The sequence below is a fragment of the Fusarium solani genome (assembly GCF_023522795.1).
Source record: "Fusarium solani strain SB1 chromosome Unknown bctg00000004, whole genome shotgun sequence".
In the NCBI taxonomy this organism is placed as follows: Eukaryota; Fungi; Ascomycota; class Sordariomycetes; order Hypocreales; family Nectriaceae; genus Fusarium; species Fusarium solani.
The window spans coordinates 1,813,311-1,825,611 of NW_027072152.1; the positions used below are offsets into that span (position 1 = coordinate 1,813,311).

The window sequence follows — 12,301 nt, forward strand, 5'->3', positions numbered from 1 at the left end:
ATGCATATCCGCAAGTCCGGGCCAGATATCGAGGCAGATGGTCAGATTCGGGGCTGGGCAAACCTCAAGATCTGTCACCCTATACCTGGGAAGGGAAGGGAGGGAACGCAGAAAAACAAAACAAGCTTGACCGGAGTCTTCCCCCGACAGCCTATAGGAACCTCGAGATGGTTGCTCGATCTGGCCGAGATCGACACCTCGGGAAATGTCCCTGAAGTCACACATGCACTCACTCACAGACGCTCACACAGACCCCGTAACACAGCATGGCCGTTTTCGCAGCGTCTGTGGGGAGGTGAGGAAATGGGAATTGCCCAAGGACCACCAGACCGAGTGCCAGAAGCGCCATTCACAAGACAGGGAAATGAAAGGCGGCCAAAAGCCCGTAATCTCAATGGTGTTGGTGTTTGCAGACAGGGCCTCCAAGGTCCACCTTCGTCAGCTGCCGCTGCTCATGACGGGACACCCAACCTCAGGGAAGCGAAAAAGGGCTCAGCCGATTCCCAGGCGATTGGGAACAGCATCGTGAATGATGCCGGAAGGGCGGCTGTGGGCCAGCTAGCAGGGAACCCATGTCTCGACGAGCATCATCTGCCATGCCCGTGGCGCGTGGGACTTGTCCCAAAACAACTGGACCCTGGCCGAGGAGATTGGGACATTCATCAACTTTTGGAAGGGCCAGTGCTTAAACGAGAAGTTCTAGCGGAGGGGCGCTCTTGTCTTGTCATGGCATGGATGGCGGTTTTGCCCATTGACCATCCATTTCCTCCTGGCAGCAACCGTGCGAGGGCGAGCTGCAGATCGTGATTCCCCAATACACACCGGTGATGCCTTGTTGTGGTGATTACGAGGTGACATCTCAGCGTCGTAGACAAGCCAGAGTTGCCCATCACAAGACAGAAATGCTACAACATCAAACAGATCAGCAAAGAAAGACGGTTGACAAACACGGTAACGAGTCGGACCCCGACTAGAGCAGAGAACCCCGACAAGAGTAGGGATTTGCGCGCTTTACCACCTTCGTACAACATTCTGGAAGGCCGGTGAGATGGGGAATTTTGGGGCAACGGAGATTGGGACGGGCGATGGCCCGCCGGGATCACCCTGGGGAGGGCGAGTCGGGCATCCGGGATGCGACGCCCGGCGATGTGATGGCTCAGCTTTCCAGATTGAAACCCTCACGCTATCGACGCCGTGTGTACGCAGCATTATTCATGTGCAGTACACACTTATCCGTGTGTTTCAGTCATCTCATCTGCCCGGGCTGGCGTTCATTATCAAATCGTGGGATGTGCACGGCGGCCATCAGGTGCTTGCCGGGTCTTGCCTGTCCCGAGGAGGAAGGTCGGTGGAAGCCATCACCAGATGACCACGAGGAGTAGTCCACGTTGCTTGGCACGAGCGCCGCTGGTTCAATCCATCTCTGCCTATCTGCTTGTCGACGTCAAGCGAGCACGGCGAGTCCGTAGAAAGATTGAGGTGCATTGCATCTCCAATCTTGGCTGACAACCACCCCCATCTCCGATTGACGACGGGCTCAAGACCTGATGCCGATGCCAGAAGGTGTCGTCGGGCACCAGATATTGGCGGCGAGCGGAAACATGCCCCCAACCAGAAACACCAGTCAGCACAGCGTAGTCCTGTACAGTATCCGTCCAGGACGGCATCTTCATCTCATCGGCGAAGTGGCGACAACCACACCGACCGAGCCCGTCCGTCCACGGCGGCGGCGCACTAATCGAGGGCGTGTCTGATCTGGAGAGATTAGGTCCGCGGGCCATCTGTGCTGGGCAATAGGCAACCCGCCAGAGCGGCGCCGTCGACAACTTCGCGTGGTGGCGGCTGGGCCGTCTGGGAGTCATCCCTGCCGCTTTCTTCGCGGGGGGGGCCGCTCAATTGGATTTCTTCTTCCCCCGGCAAGGGGACCTTGAGGTACTTGGACAGTGGTTCTCTGATGTAAGGAGATTCGAGGCCAGTCAGTCCGAGGTCTCCCAAGTACTCCGTACATGCCGCTACCTCAGTGACGGCCACAAGATGCTTGCGGCCTGATCCCAGCCCGCTGACGTACCTGGCTGTGGTGCCGCCCATCCATCGGAACGCCCCAATCTGGGTCTGGATAGCGGCCCATCTCGCTCATCGTCACATCGTCCATCGCTTCATCGTCCATCGTTCGCCCATCCGTCATCGCCTAGAGGGGGGTTAGTTGCTGTAGCGTTACCTGGCACCATCCCACCCATGGTCAAACCACCCTCCCTCATCGTCCTCCATCTCATCGTTCTAGACGCCTGACCCTAGAGCCATCCCGACCTCCGCGGCTGAAGCTCCTCCCCAGCCTGTCCGCGCCTCTTCATTAGCATCGACGGCGACGAGGTTGTACCTTGCCTCTTCCAGGTAGCCGCGAATCCCCCATGTTCCATGCTTCTCGTACAATCTTGCACGGTGCCCTCATCTCCCATCTTGACGCATCTGAGCCATGGTAAAGTTTCCTGCCCTTTTGCCCCCTATTTACCTCAGGCTAGCGTCGCTGCACTCCCACGCCCCTCGCGCATAACGGCAGGGGAGGGAGGGGACAGTCGGCAGGGGAGCCGTGCTGGATCGAAATGTGATGTGTCGATGAGAGACAGTCCTCCAGCCCAGCGCCAGAATGCCGATGTGATGGGTGGCCTGGCTGCCCACGAGAGAGGTCCAACAGCAGCGTCAGAAGCAACAAGACTGCTGCCAAGCGCTGCAGCCGTGGCCTCCCTCCCCCAGCCGAGCTTCTCACCCACCAATGACCCCATCCGCGTCCGTCATCAGAGGCCCGACGTCAGATTTCAGCACCCTCAGCCTCTCACGGCGTGCGCTGCGCTTACCACCATCGCCAGACCCAACAATGACCAGCAAGAGCCAAGACGGCTCGCGCCCTGGCCAGGAAGCATCAACAAAACAACGTCGATTCCCAGTCGAGTGGCATTGGGGGTGGTCCGGGGGGATGCTGGTGTTCTCTGTGGACCACCAAAGCTAGACCGCTGCTGACCCCCAGGAGCAAGGCCCCCCTGTAAGTCGTACCATTTTCCAATGCTCGAGATTGGAGATCTCCAAAGCCCAGCCGCTACTGCACCGAGCTATAGTCATGCCCTGGCCATCGGTGCAGAACCCGACAAGGCCAGCGTCTGAATCGACGGCACTGGATGAATGGTGCCCCAATGTCTCGCCCCTTCCGGCCTCTGCACTCGCGCAAACTCGTCAGCCGCGGCGTCTGGGTGAGCGCGCTGAAGCGGAGGGTGGAGATCGGGGACACAATTCTGTTATGCGCTGGCGACCAAGATGAGATGAGCAGAGATGAAGAGATTGAGCCCCCTTCCAAATCTCGCCAGAGGCGAAAAATCACAGCCCTAGGGCAGCATGGCTTCTGTTGCGCCCCCTGCCCTTGCCTGCTTCATCGGCCATCGATCACCCTCGCTCGTCTGTTCTCAATAGGCCCACTCATCCATGATCGATTCTCTGTCGGATCCCTGCGTTTCCTCTCCACCCATACCGTATTGTAAACCGTCGTGCCGTCGTCCCCCCTTCTCCCTGGCATCCTTACCAGATTCCAACTGGAAGCGAACCTTGATCATCCCTGTCGCGTGGATGGTACCTCTACCCGCGACCGTTCCCGGCAGGGAGCGACGACCTAACGCTCGCTGCGTCAAAGAACGGTTCTTGTGAAGCGCCTGTAGAGTTCTGTATCGTCACCCGATGCTGGCGGCGCAAGTCCACCACCCAGAGATCATCTCTTGATCCCGATCAAGCTTTCCTTCTCGTAGAACCAAGGCTAGACATCCTGGGACACGGCCGGTCAAGGCACATTGCCGTGTTGGATCGGCTGATTTGTATCTCTTACAAATAACCGCGCCGCAGGTACCTTGTGCTGGCTGATCCATGTTCACGCTCCCCGAACTGAACTGACAGAAACGAAAACTCTCCCCCCTGCTTGAAGGTTGCTTGCTTGCTGGCTGCTGGCGCTTCCCAATATGCGTGCGCGCGTGTGTGTTGTGTGTGTGATGGATGCATCGATGTCCGATGTGTCTCTCCAGGGCTAGGCTTGCTTGCCTGCTGGCTTGCCTGCTTGCTTGTCTAGGTGGTTGCTTGCTTGCTTGCTTCTCGTAGACCCCCAGGTCCCCGTTGTTTTCGTGACCTTGGTCCGTCCTAGTGGTAAATGGATGGGTTTCCAAGGTGCTGATCTCACATCTGGTGTATGCAACAAATGCATTTGGTGATTTCTCGGCGGTTGCACTCGTTGAGGTGAGGTGGTAATTGCAGTGCATGTTGCTGCGCTGCTCCTTCCATCTCAACCTACCTTACTTGCCCGATCTCTCTCATCTTCCTCCGCACTTGCCCTTTGTGCTCCATTTACTTCCCTCCTCTCTTTCCTTTCTTTCCTCCCACCTCCACATTTCCCCCTTCCTTTCCCAACGGAAACCTAACCTCGATCCTTGAGATAACCGATTTCTTTTCTCGACCTCCATCCTCGATCTCGTCTTTTCACTTCGACATCTCCCATCGTCTAATTACCCACGCTGTGCCTCTTTTGTGCCTCTCGCGCTGACTCAAGCGCCTGCAGAGACACCGCCGTCCGCAGCAGCAGCAGGATTTGTCCTTGCCCGCCATTCTAGTGGCCAGCGCTGCCCGGCTCCGTGTCTGTGTGTTGTCGACATATCCGCGAGTCAATTCACAGGTCCCCTCACATATCGGAACGCCAAAGGACGCAGCCACGAAGCTAGAAGGAAGAAAGAGATTCTTGTTCAGATCCGCTTGGATACGACGACTACTACCACTACCGTGACGGCATCAATCACGGCTCCCAGAACCAAGAAAGAAGGTCGCCAAGCCAAGGCTCGGTCAACCAACTGGTACATTCCAGCACGAGGCTCCCACTCCAACCCACGCCGCGCGACACCGTTGCCCACGTTTTGTCGAGCGATCTGCCCCCCTCGCCAGCCAAAAACACAAGGCCCCCTCAGCAATTCGCTAGCCTCGACCTTCTCGCCAGCTCCCAGCCAGAGACAAGTGCAATCCAGCGCTGTGGTTTCTGGCTCCACTCGACCATCTCGCGCGCGTTGTCTTGGACCAGAGTGAACGCTACGTCCCCAGACCCCGGCCATTGGGCCAGCTCCGCGACAGTCGGCCGCCTTGTTGAGTTTGCGCTACTCTGCTTCTCTCGTCTGTGTCCCGGAGACGAGTATCCTCACTCTTCTTTCTGCCCCGAGAGTTCTGGTTCTGGCGTTCCCCAGCCAGCCTTTCCAGCGCCAGCGCCAGCGCCAACGCCAACCCTCCACGCCCCGGTCTCCAGTCAGTCCCCCCGTCGGTTGACCAAGAACAAGTCCCAACCAAGACCCAGGCGGAACCCCCTGCCAGCGTCCCGCCCAGCGCCACCACGAGGGTCCCTGTCGCTTGCCCATCGCACGCCAGATCTAACCCACACCCCCCTGCCCTGCCTGGTATTATTTGTTTCTTTGCTTCTTCGCCTCTTTTTATTTCGCCTCGTCGGCCCCTCCCCGTTTCTACACCCCATCCCCAATCCTCACCTGAGTCCGTTGTCACATCTTGTCCTGGTCCCGTGTATCGACCCCATTCCTGGCTCCCTGAGTTCCTCCACCACGGAACCTGATCCTTTACCACCCCCCTCCCCATCTTTTTTCTCTTTCTTCCTTCACCCGTCAAGCACCCCCCAGCCGGATCTAGCCAGGTCAGATGCATCTACGGCCTTAAAATTGTCCCAAATCATCATTGGTAATTGCCAGACCCGCTATGGAAGCGGTTGACTCTGGAACCAGGCAAAGGTCCGTCTGAATCCCGACTTGAGAGCTCTCATATTTCTGTCTGCCCCTCCCATATTAACATCCCCTTTGCTCCCACAGCCGTCACTCTGCAACAAACTCCGAACACCAACTCCACCACCTACCCCAACCCGACCAGCCTTACTCGGATCATCGACATCACTCATCCTACTCGCGGGATTCTCTCGACAGGTCGTATCGGGACACTCCCGCCATGGCCACGGCAACTCTCATCACTCCGTCCGCCCACTACCAACCTCAGCCGTCCTTCTCGTCGCCCTCCAGCTACTCCCATCCGAGCTCGGGTGCCAGCATCTCCAACATGATCTCCTCCGTTGAGCCTCGAAAGTCAACCGACGACCACGAGCCATCAAACCGCCAGTCGCTTCCCTCCATCTCAGAGGTCATCTCAGGCACCAAGCCGGGTCACTACCCTCCCGCACACTCTTCCGGCCTCCAATCCGCCTCCAGCCTGCCTTCACCCTTTGCAACGGCTCCTCGACCATTCCCTGAGGCTGAGAAGCACTCCCCAGGCCCCCTCCACCCGACATCATCGTTCCCTCCACGACAGGATGCTCTGCCTGCCTTCTCGGATTCGCCTCGCCCCCCTTTCAGCAGCCGGCCATCTCTTCCTCCTGTCTCTGACCGCCGCCAGAGCCCACCAGCCAAGCCGGAGCTGCCTCCTCAGCATCACCACCACACGGAGCAGAAGCCCCCGGAGCCTCACCACCCGCTCAACGGCGTCTATGCTCACCCTCCTCCACCTCCACCAGGACCAGTTGCCTATCAGCCTGGCCAACTGCCTCCTGGTCAGATGCCTCTGCCCACTTATCCGATTTCTCCCAGACATGGTGTGCCACCTCACATTCCAGGACCGTACGACCCCAGACCGCCCACACACGCTGAGGAGGCCGACTACGCCGCCCGTGCTAGATATGACGCTACCGTGGATCGACACTTTGAGAGCTGGAGCTACCAAGACTCGCTGAGTCGGGTAAGTGAGAGACTGAGCGAATTGACGAAAGCATACTAATACCGTACAGATTGGCAGCTCTTCTCGCACGATTTTCAACTTTGCGGAAGCTTACAGCAGAATCGCGCAAGAACAGCATGGCGCCCACCCCATTCCGGCAAGATTGCCCACGGAACGTGAAGTGACGGATATGCTCAGTAACATTGAGCTCATCAAGCGATCTTTGGAGCAAGTGAGGGACCTAGTGCAAACCTCGATTCAAAACGAGCGAGCCCGAGAAGGCGCCAAGATGAAGGGGCCATACGAAGAGGAGCACGATGTGAATATGTACGGGGATGGAATGAAGCCCCAGTACGGTATCACAGAAGTCAAGAAGCGACGAGGGGTGAGTTTGACTCTTAACCGTGGGTGACTTTCAGGACTGACAAAGTGAATAGCGCGCCGCTCCTCCCGGCCGATGCCACAGCTGCAACCGAATTGACACTCCTGAATGGCGACGTGGACCCGATGGAGCCAGGACGCTCTGCAACGCCTGTGGATTGCATTACGCCAAACTGGAGAGAAAGCGCCAGCTTGAGGCCAGATCGATCCGCCCCAAGCCTGACGAGGCCCACCGACAATGAAATCTCTCGGACTCCAGTCAACAAGGGCAGCCTGCAGTGCAGCATCTGGCAGCCTCGACGCACGAACTTGCGACATGATGGACGACAGTCACATGATCGATTCCTCGCATCACACCTCACTCTCGAGCCGGAGTTTCGAGATAGGGAGCGAGAGCGAGCCTTCACTTGATGATTTCAAGCAAGACACATTTTCAACGTTTATTAATACCCGGTTTCGGAACGCCGACGTTGGGGCGTTCTCTGTATATACGTTTCTACATCTCGGATACCTCAGGCTTTGCGGATGGACCCGTCGGCATTTCAGGCGTTTTTTTTTTCCTTCCAACTTATTTTTCAAGCACGGATTATTTTCAGGTGTACCTTTTTGTCGAATTTCTGGGCGGGACGATTAGGTTTGAATTCCTAGACAAAAGAGATTTCTGGACCACGCCAGCAGTGGAGAGATACCAGGAACAGTTTGTGGGGGCAGCAGCGGAGAGCAATCATCGCAGAGGACCAACTGGACGTTGGCCTAGCTCCTTTTGGAGGGTACGTTATACATGGTGTTGTGGGGCGAGAGGAAAATTGCAGCGGCTTTACCGAGTGGGCGATGGAAGAAGCAGAAGGGATGGCTGGATGTGATGGAAGATGAAAGAGGTGTCTCAGACCACCTGTGGCTCCTGGAGTGGGCCAGGCGAAGGATGGATGGACGGGCAGCATGTGCGGTTCATGTTTCTTTACGACACGATCAAGGCGAGAAGAGCAAGCAGGAAAGATGAGAGAGTTGAACAGAGCAGGCAGATGTTGAAGCGAAACGGATCACTGTTTTGACAAAGAGTCAACAAGCAACGATGGATGTTTAGCAGCAAGTAGATGAAAGCAATCAGTGGTTGTGTCACGCTCAACGATGAGGACCCTGTCTGTCAATTATTCAGTCAATGTGCATTCTCGGGTGTGATATAATGTAAGGATTGTAGAGAGCGATTCAGCGATAGGCATGGGAGTTGAAGGCCAGGCTGGACTAGGCTTGGCGCTCATAGAGATGGAGCTATGCTGCGCCATGGGCTCTGTGCTCACAATGTGCCAAGTTGTCTCAGGGCGAGCTGAGAGAGCATGAGCCCAACAAGGACAGAGGCGCTCAGTTGCCACTTGGGCATCGAGGCTAGACTACTTGCTGTGCCGACTATCCAAGATTGGCGAAGGTTAGCTCGGTGATTAGCGGACAATCAGTGGCATTCTGGGTGAAGAGACGATCTTGGCCGCGCTTAAATTGTGCCGAGGGCTAAACGAACAGCGTGTCGCAGATCTATCGGCGAGGCCATCTACAGTGGGAGAGAAAGGAATCTGCTGGGAGGGGTGGTAGAACAAGGCAGGACGCCACATCAGGCCATGGACTCGGCCGATGAAGCAAGACGTGGGAGGAGGAGGTTCAGGGTCTGACGACAGGAGGCAGGCAAGCAGCCGGGTCTAGCTAGTCTTGCAAGGTTGTCTTGTGTATTGGTTGACCTAGTCTGGCAGACTATTTGAACCCTGGGTGAACTATATATATCATTATCCTTTCCACAGGGGCTGGCATTAAGTTTAACGGAGAGACAGAAGTGAAGCTGCAAACAGAAAGGCGGCGGCGGCTGCTGCCTCAACAGGATGCTATCTGCGACTTGAAGAGCAGAGAAAGAGGAGAACAGATATTGTTACACGAGAAGGGGAGGGGGGCGTGTGTCACACTCGCACGGAGAAGGATGAGGATGGACGGGATGCGGGCAAAGGACAACAGCACACAAGGCGCCGGGGACGGGTGGTAGTGGGGGGGAGATCTAACGAACGGGTAGCCTGCTTGAGCTCATCGGACACGGGAACGTGCGTGCATGTGGTGAGTTGTTGTGTTTGTATCGCGTCGAGGTTGAGGTTGGTTACACGGGGTGTTAGTTGGATGTTGATGCTTCTGACTCTTTTCTTGTCCATCTCTTTGTTTAATATCTATGATGACTTCAATATTGACTAAGCCATTGACTATATGTATACTGAAAAGTTTTCATCTTTAAGGATCGACAAGAAATCGTTGAAGGACACAACATCTGAGATTGGCATCGGCTGTGAAGCCATCCCCGGACGTCTTGATGCCTGAACCACCCAAAGCTGCAGGAGGTTCAATGACTCTCCCACCCTCGTCTAGTTACACACAGCAAGCAAAAAATCTCACATATAGACAAGCGCTGACTTCCCGTTGCCTTGATTTATCCCTTCTTGGTAGCACGAGACCTCGTATGCGTCGTGTCTCCCCGCTCCCAGTGTGCTTGCTGTGCCACTCCATCAGAAACATGGCTGCAAGCACGCGATCTGCACGTCTTTCAAGATCTTTTCCCTTGGCTATACTCTATGCTCTTTCCCGTGTGACGGTTACACACTCTCCCTCTCCCGTCAAGGGCGGGTTTTCTCTTGTGCCGCGTGTCTGTCAGCGCTTGGTTGAAATTTGGACCGCTGTTGCTCAAGTTCCTGCTTCCACCCGAGAGTGTGGGATTTATCTCTTCACACCCTTGTGATTAGTCTCTTTTTGTTATTGTTGCCCTGTAGGACGTTTGTGAGGCTCTGGGGGAGGGAGAGAGCGGAGCTGTGTGGCATGCCAGCCATGTGTATTGTGCATCACGGTGAGACTTATCTCTTGTTCCCGGATGCTTGTCACTTTTCTTTTCTTTTTTGTTTTTCTTGCCTTTAACAACGTCTTTCTCACATGGTCACTGTGACGAGAGAGCTGTAGCACCATAACCACCACCCCACACATATCCAAGAGTTCGTGGGTGGCCTCAAGATGGGGGTTGTTAGGCTAGGCTAGGCTCAGATGAGACAAACCTCGCCACGCCTTCTCAGCTTTCCCATCCCATCGAGCCATATGGTCCGTGATGATGGTCTACGCGCGGCCACTCCATACCTCTTTCCAATCCTTCTGTCTCAGCCACGCGCGAGCTACCGGCCGGGAAAACCACGTGGTGCCCGGTCAAGAAAGAGAGAGAGATGCTCCCTCATGTCGATGCCGCACCTTGGGGGGGCGTTTAATGTAAGGGGATCTCTCTTCCCTTCCCCCACGCCCGCATGTATGAAAAAAAGCGGGCTGGGAGAAATACAAGGCGGCAGAGCAAGACCTTCGGAAAAAGCAAAGGTTCGAGGCCCGCTGTAAGGAATGTGACCAAGGCGGAGGCTGCCTCGTGGTTGCGCTGGCTGGGCAAACGGTTGTTATTCCTGATAGACGCGCTGCAGGTCCGGCAATGCGTGTCCCTTGCGTTGCGACGCTGCATGGGAAGTGGGTTTTCTCCAGGCGAGGGGGAGGCTATCGCGGCAGCGGCAGTTGTCGTTGTCGTGTTTGCATGCCTTGGTTCATGGTCAACTATATACGGATACGGAGTAGAAACTCTAGCCAACACCGATGACAACCCCAAGACGCGGCCTAACGACGTCACACGATTCCCGTAGCTCGGTGACCCGTCCCGTCAAAAGACAGGCACACTATCGAGAACGCCACGTCTCCAGCTCAAGGGCACAACGGTGAAGATGAAAAGGAGGGATGAGGCCCAGGTCTTTGGTCCCTGCTCAGCTGTGTTTCCTTTTCTTCTCATTTCTTTTTTCTTCAGCTCCTCTCGTCAAGCAAGATCTCTGCCATGCATCAGATCATAGTTGACTCTTTCTTTGTATAACCCCAGGCGGAGGACCGGTCCCCGACTCCGGAGTGTGATCGACGTCACGACCCCCCCGGATTGGGACACAGCCGCGGCCGGGGAACCTATATGTTTCTCTCTCTCTTACGCCCCTCTCTTGTCTCAGCTCATTTTCTGGAGATTGGGTTTTACGACTCGTCAATTCCGATTCTGCGCGCTAGATCGATTCAAGGATCGAGATTTGGAGTCAAGACAAAAAAAAAAAAAAAAAAAGGGAGAGGAAGAAAGAAATTGGAATGTCGGCAGTTGTGTGGGAAAAGGGAGGGATTGCCTAATTGGGTAATCGATAAACAAAAATCCTCCACCTCAAGACATGGTGTTTTTAGTGTATACCATGGAGCAAACAATCATGGCAAAAGAAAAAGAGAGACATACATTGCTTGAAGAAGAAAACATCCTTTAGAGACACATGCTCTCCCGCTTGCAAGGGGTTCAAACCACAATCCACTTGATCACATGATCTGATTCCGGTCCACCCCTCCAAGATCCCGCAATCCAGGTCCCTTGGTCCAAGAAGAAAAACGCCTTTTTCCCACGTTCCAGAGGCTCTTCTTTCTCTCCGATGACGGGCGTCTGCGACATTTTTCTTCTACTCTACTGCAGTCTACATTTCTCTTGTCACTGCATTAGTCAAAAAGGAGGGTAGCATCGAGCAAAGGAGGTATCAAGTTAATAAGCTTGAAGCAATTCTGTCAGAAACTCCATCCTACCAATCACTTTTTTTTTTTTCGTATATCGTCCGTCCCGGTAGCTTCTCATATATTACAGGATATAGTCAGAAAAACCCCAAAGTGACCGGGAGCCTATTCTGGTATCCAAGTCGTCAGCCGCAGGGGCACTGACTGACTCCTACACACACAGACACGACTCTCCTTCTCCGAGACATGACATCTCACCAGCAGGATACCTATGCACATACATACGTGTATCCATCCGTCCCGTTCCCCTCCCCTCAGCCCGTCCGGTCTTACCGGCTCTCCGAGATGCAAGAAAGAAAGCCAAACCCCGGCTCCGACGTGATGAGAGATCAGATCAGGTATAAACAGCATCTCACATCGCATGGCCCGCCCTCTATGACGATCCCTTCCCGCCCTAGTTACCGTGCATGTCCACAATTGCCAGGGTCTCATGTGTCTTTACTCACGTCGTTTCTTTTTCTTTTTTTTCTCTTTCCGGTTGCGAAAAATACGACAATTCCCCATTTGTATTCTCCATCCT

General features: G+C 55.2%; 3 protein-coding genes across 3 annotated transcripts; all 3 read left to right on the forward strand.

The window, feature by feature from the left end:
- MRS44_007624 (uncharacterized protein) lies at positions 1 to 974 on the forward strand (the record flags this gene model as incomplete). Its single annotated transcript, XM_065620602.1, has 2 exons — positions 1 to 781; positions 922 to 974. The coding sequence occupies 2 exons, from the start codon at positions 1 to 3 to the stop codon at positions 972 to 974; spliced, it is 834 nt and encodes a 277-aa protein (XP_065476674.1).
- Positions 975 to 2,613: 1,639 nt separating this feature from the next.
- Positions 2,614 to 3,156, forward strand: MRS44_007625 (uncharacterized protein; the record flags this gene model as incomplete). Its single annotated transcript, XM_065620603.1, has 3 exons — positions 2,614 to 2,930; positions 3,005 to 3,037; positions 3,111 to 3,156. 3 exons carry the CDS (start codon positions 2,614 to 2,616, stop codon positions 3,154 to 3,156), a joined length of 396 nt encoding a protein of 131 aa, XP_065476675.1.
- A 2,859-nt stretch (positions 3,157 to 6,015) lies between these two features.
- Positions 6,016 to 7,397, forward strand: MRS44_007626 (uncharacterized protein; the record flags this gene model as incomplete). Its single annotated transcript, XM_065620604.1, has 3 exons — positions 6,016 to 6,795; positions 6,845 to 7,159; positions 7,212 to 7,397. The coding sequence occupies 3 exons, from the start codon at positions 6,016 to 6,018 to the stop codon at positions 7,395 to 7,397; spliced, it is 1,281 nt and encodes a 426-aa protein (XP_065476676.1).
- Positions 7,398 to 12,301: the final 4,904 nt, after the last annotated feature.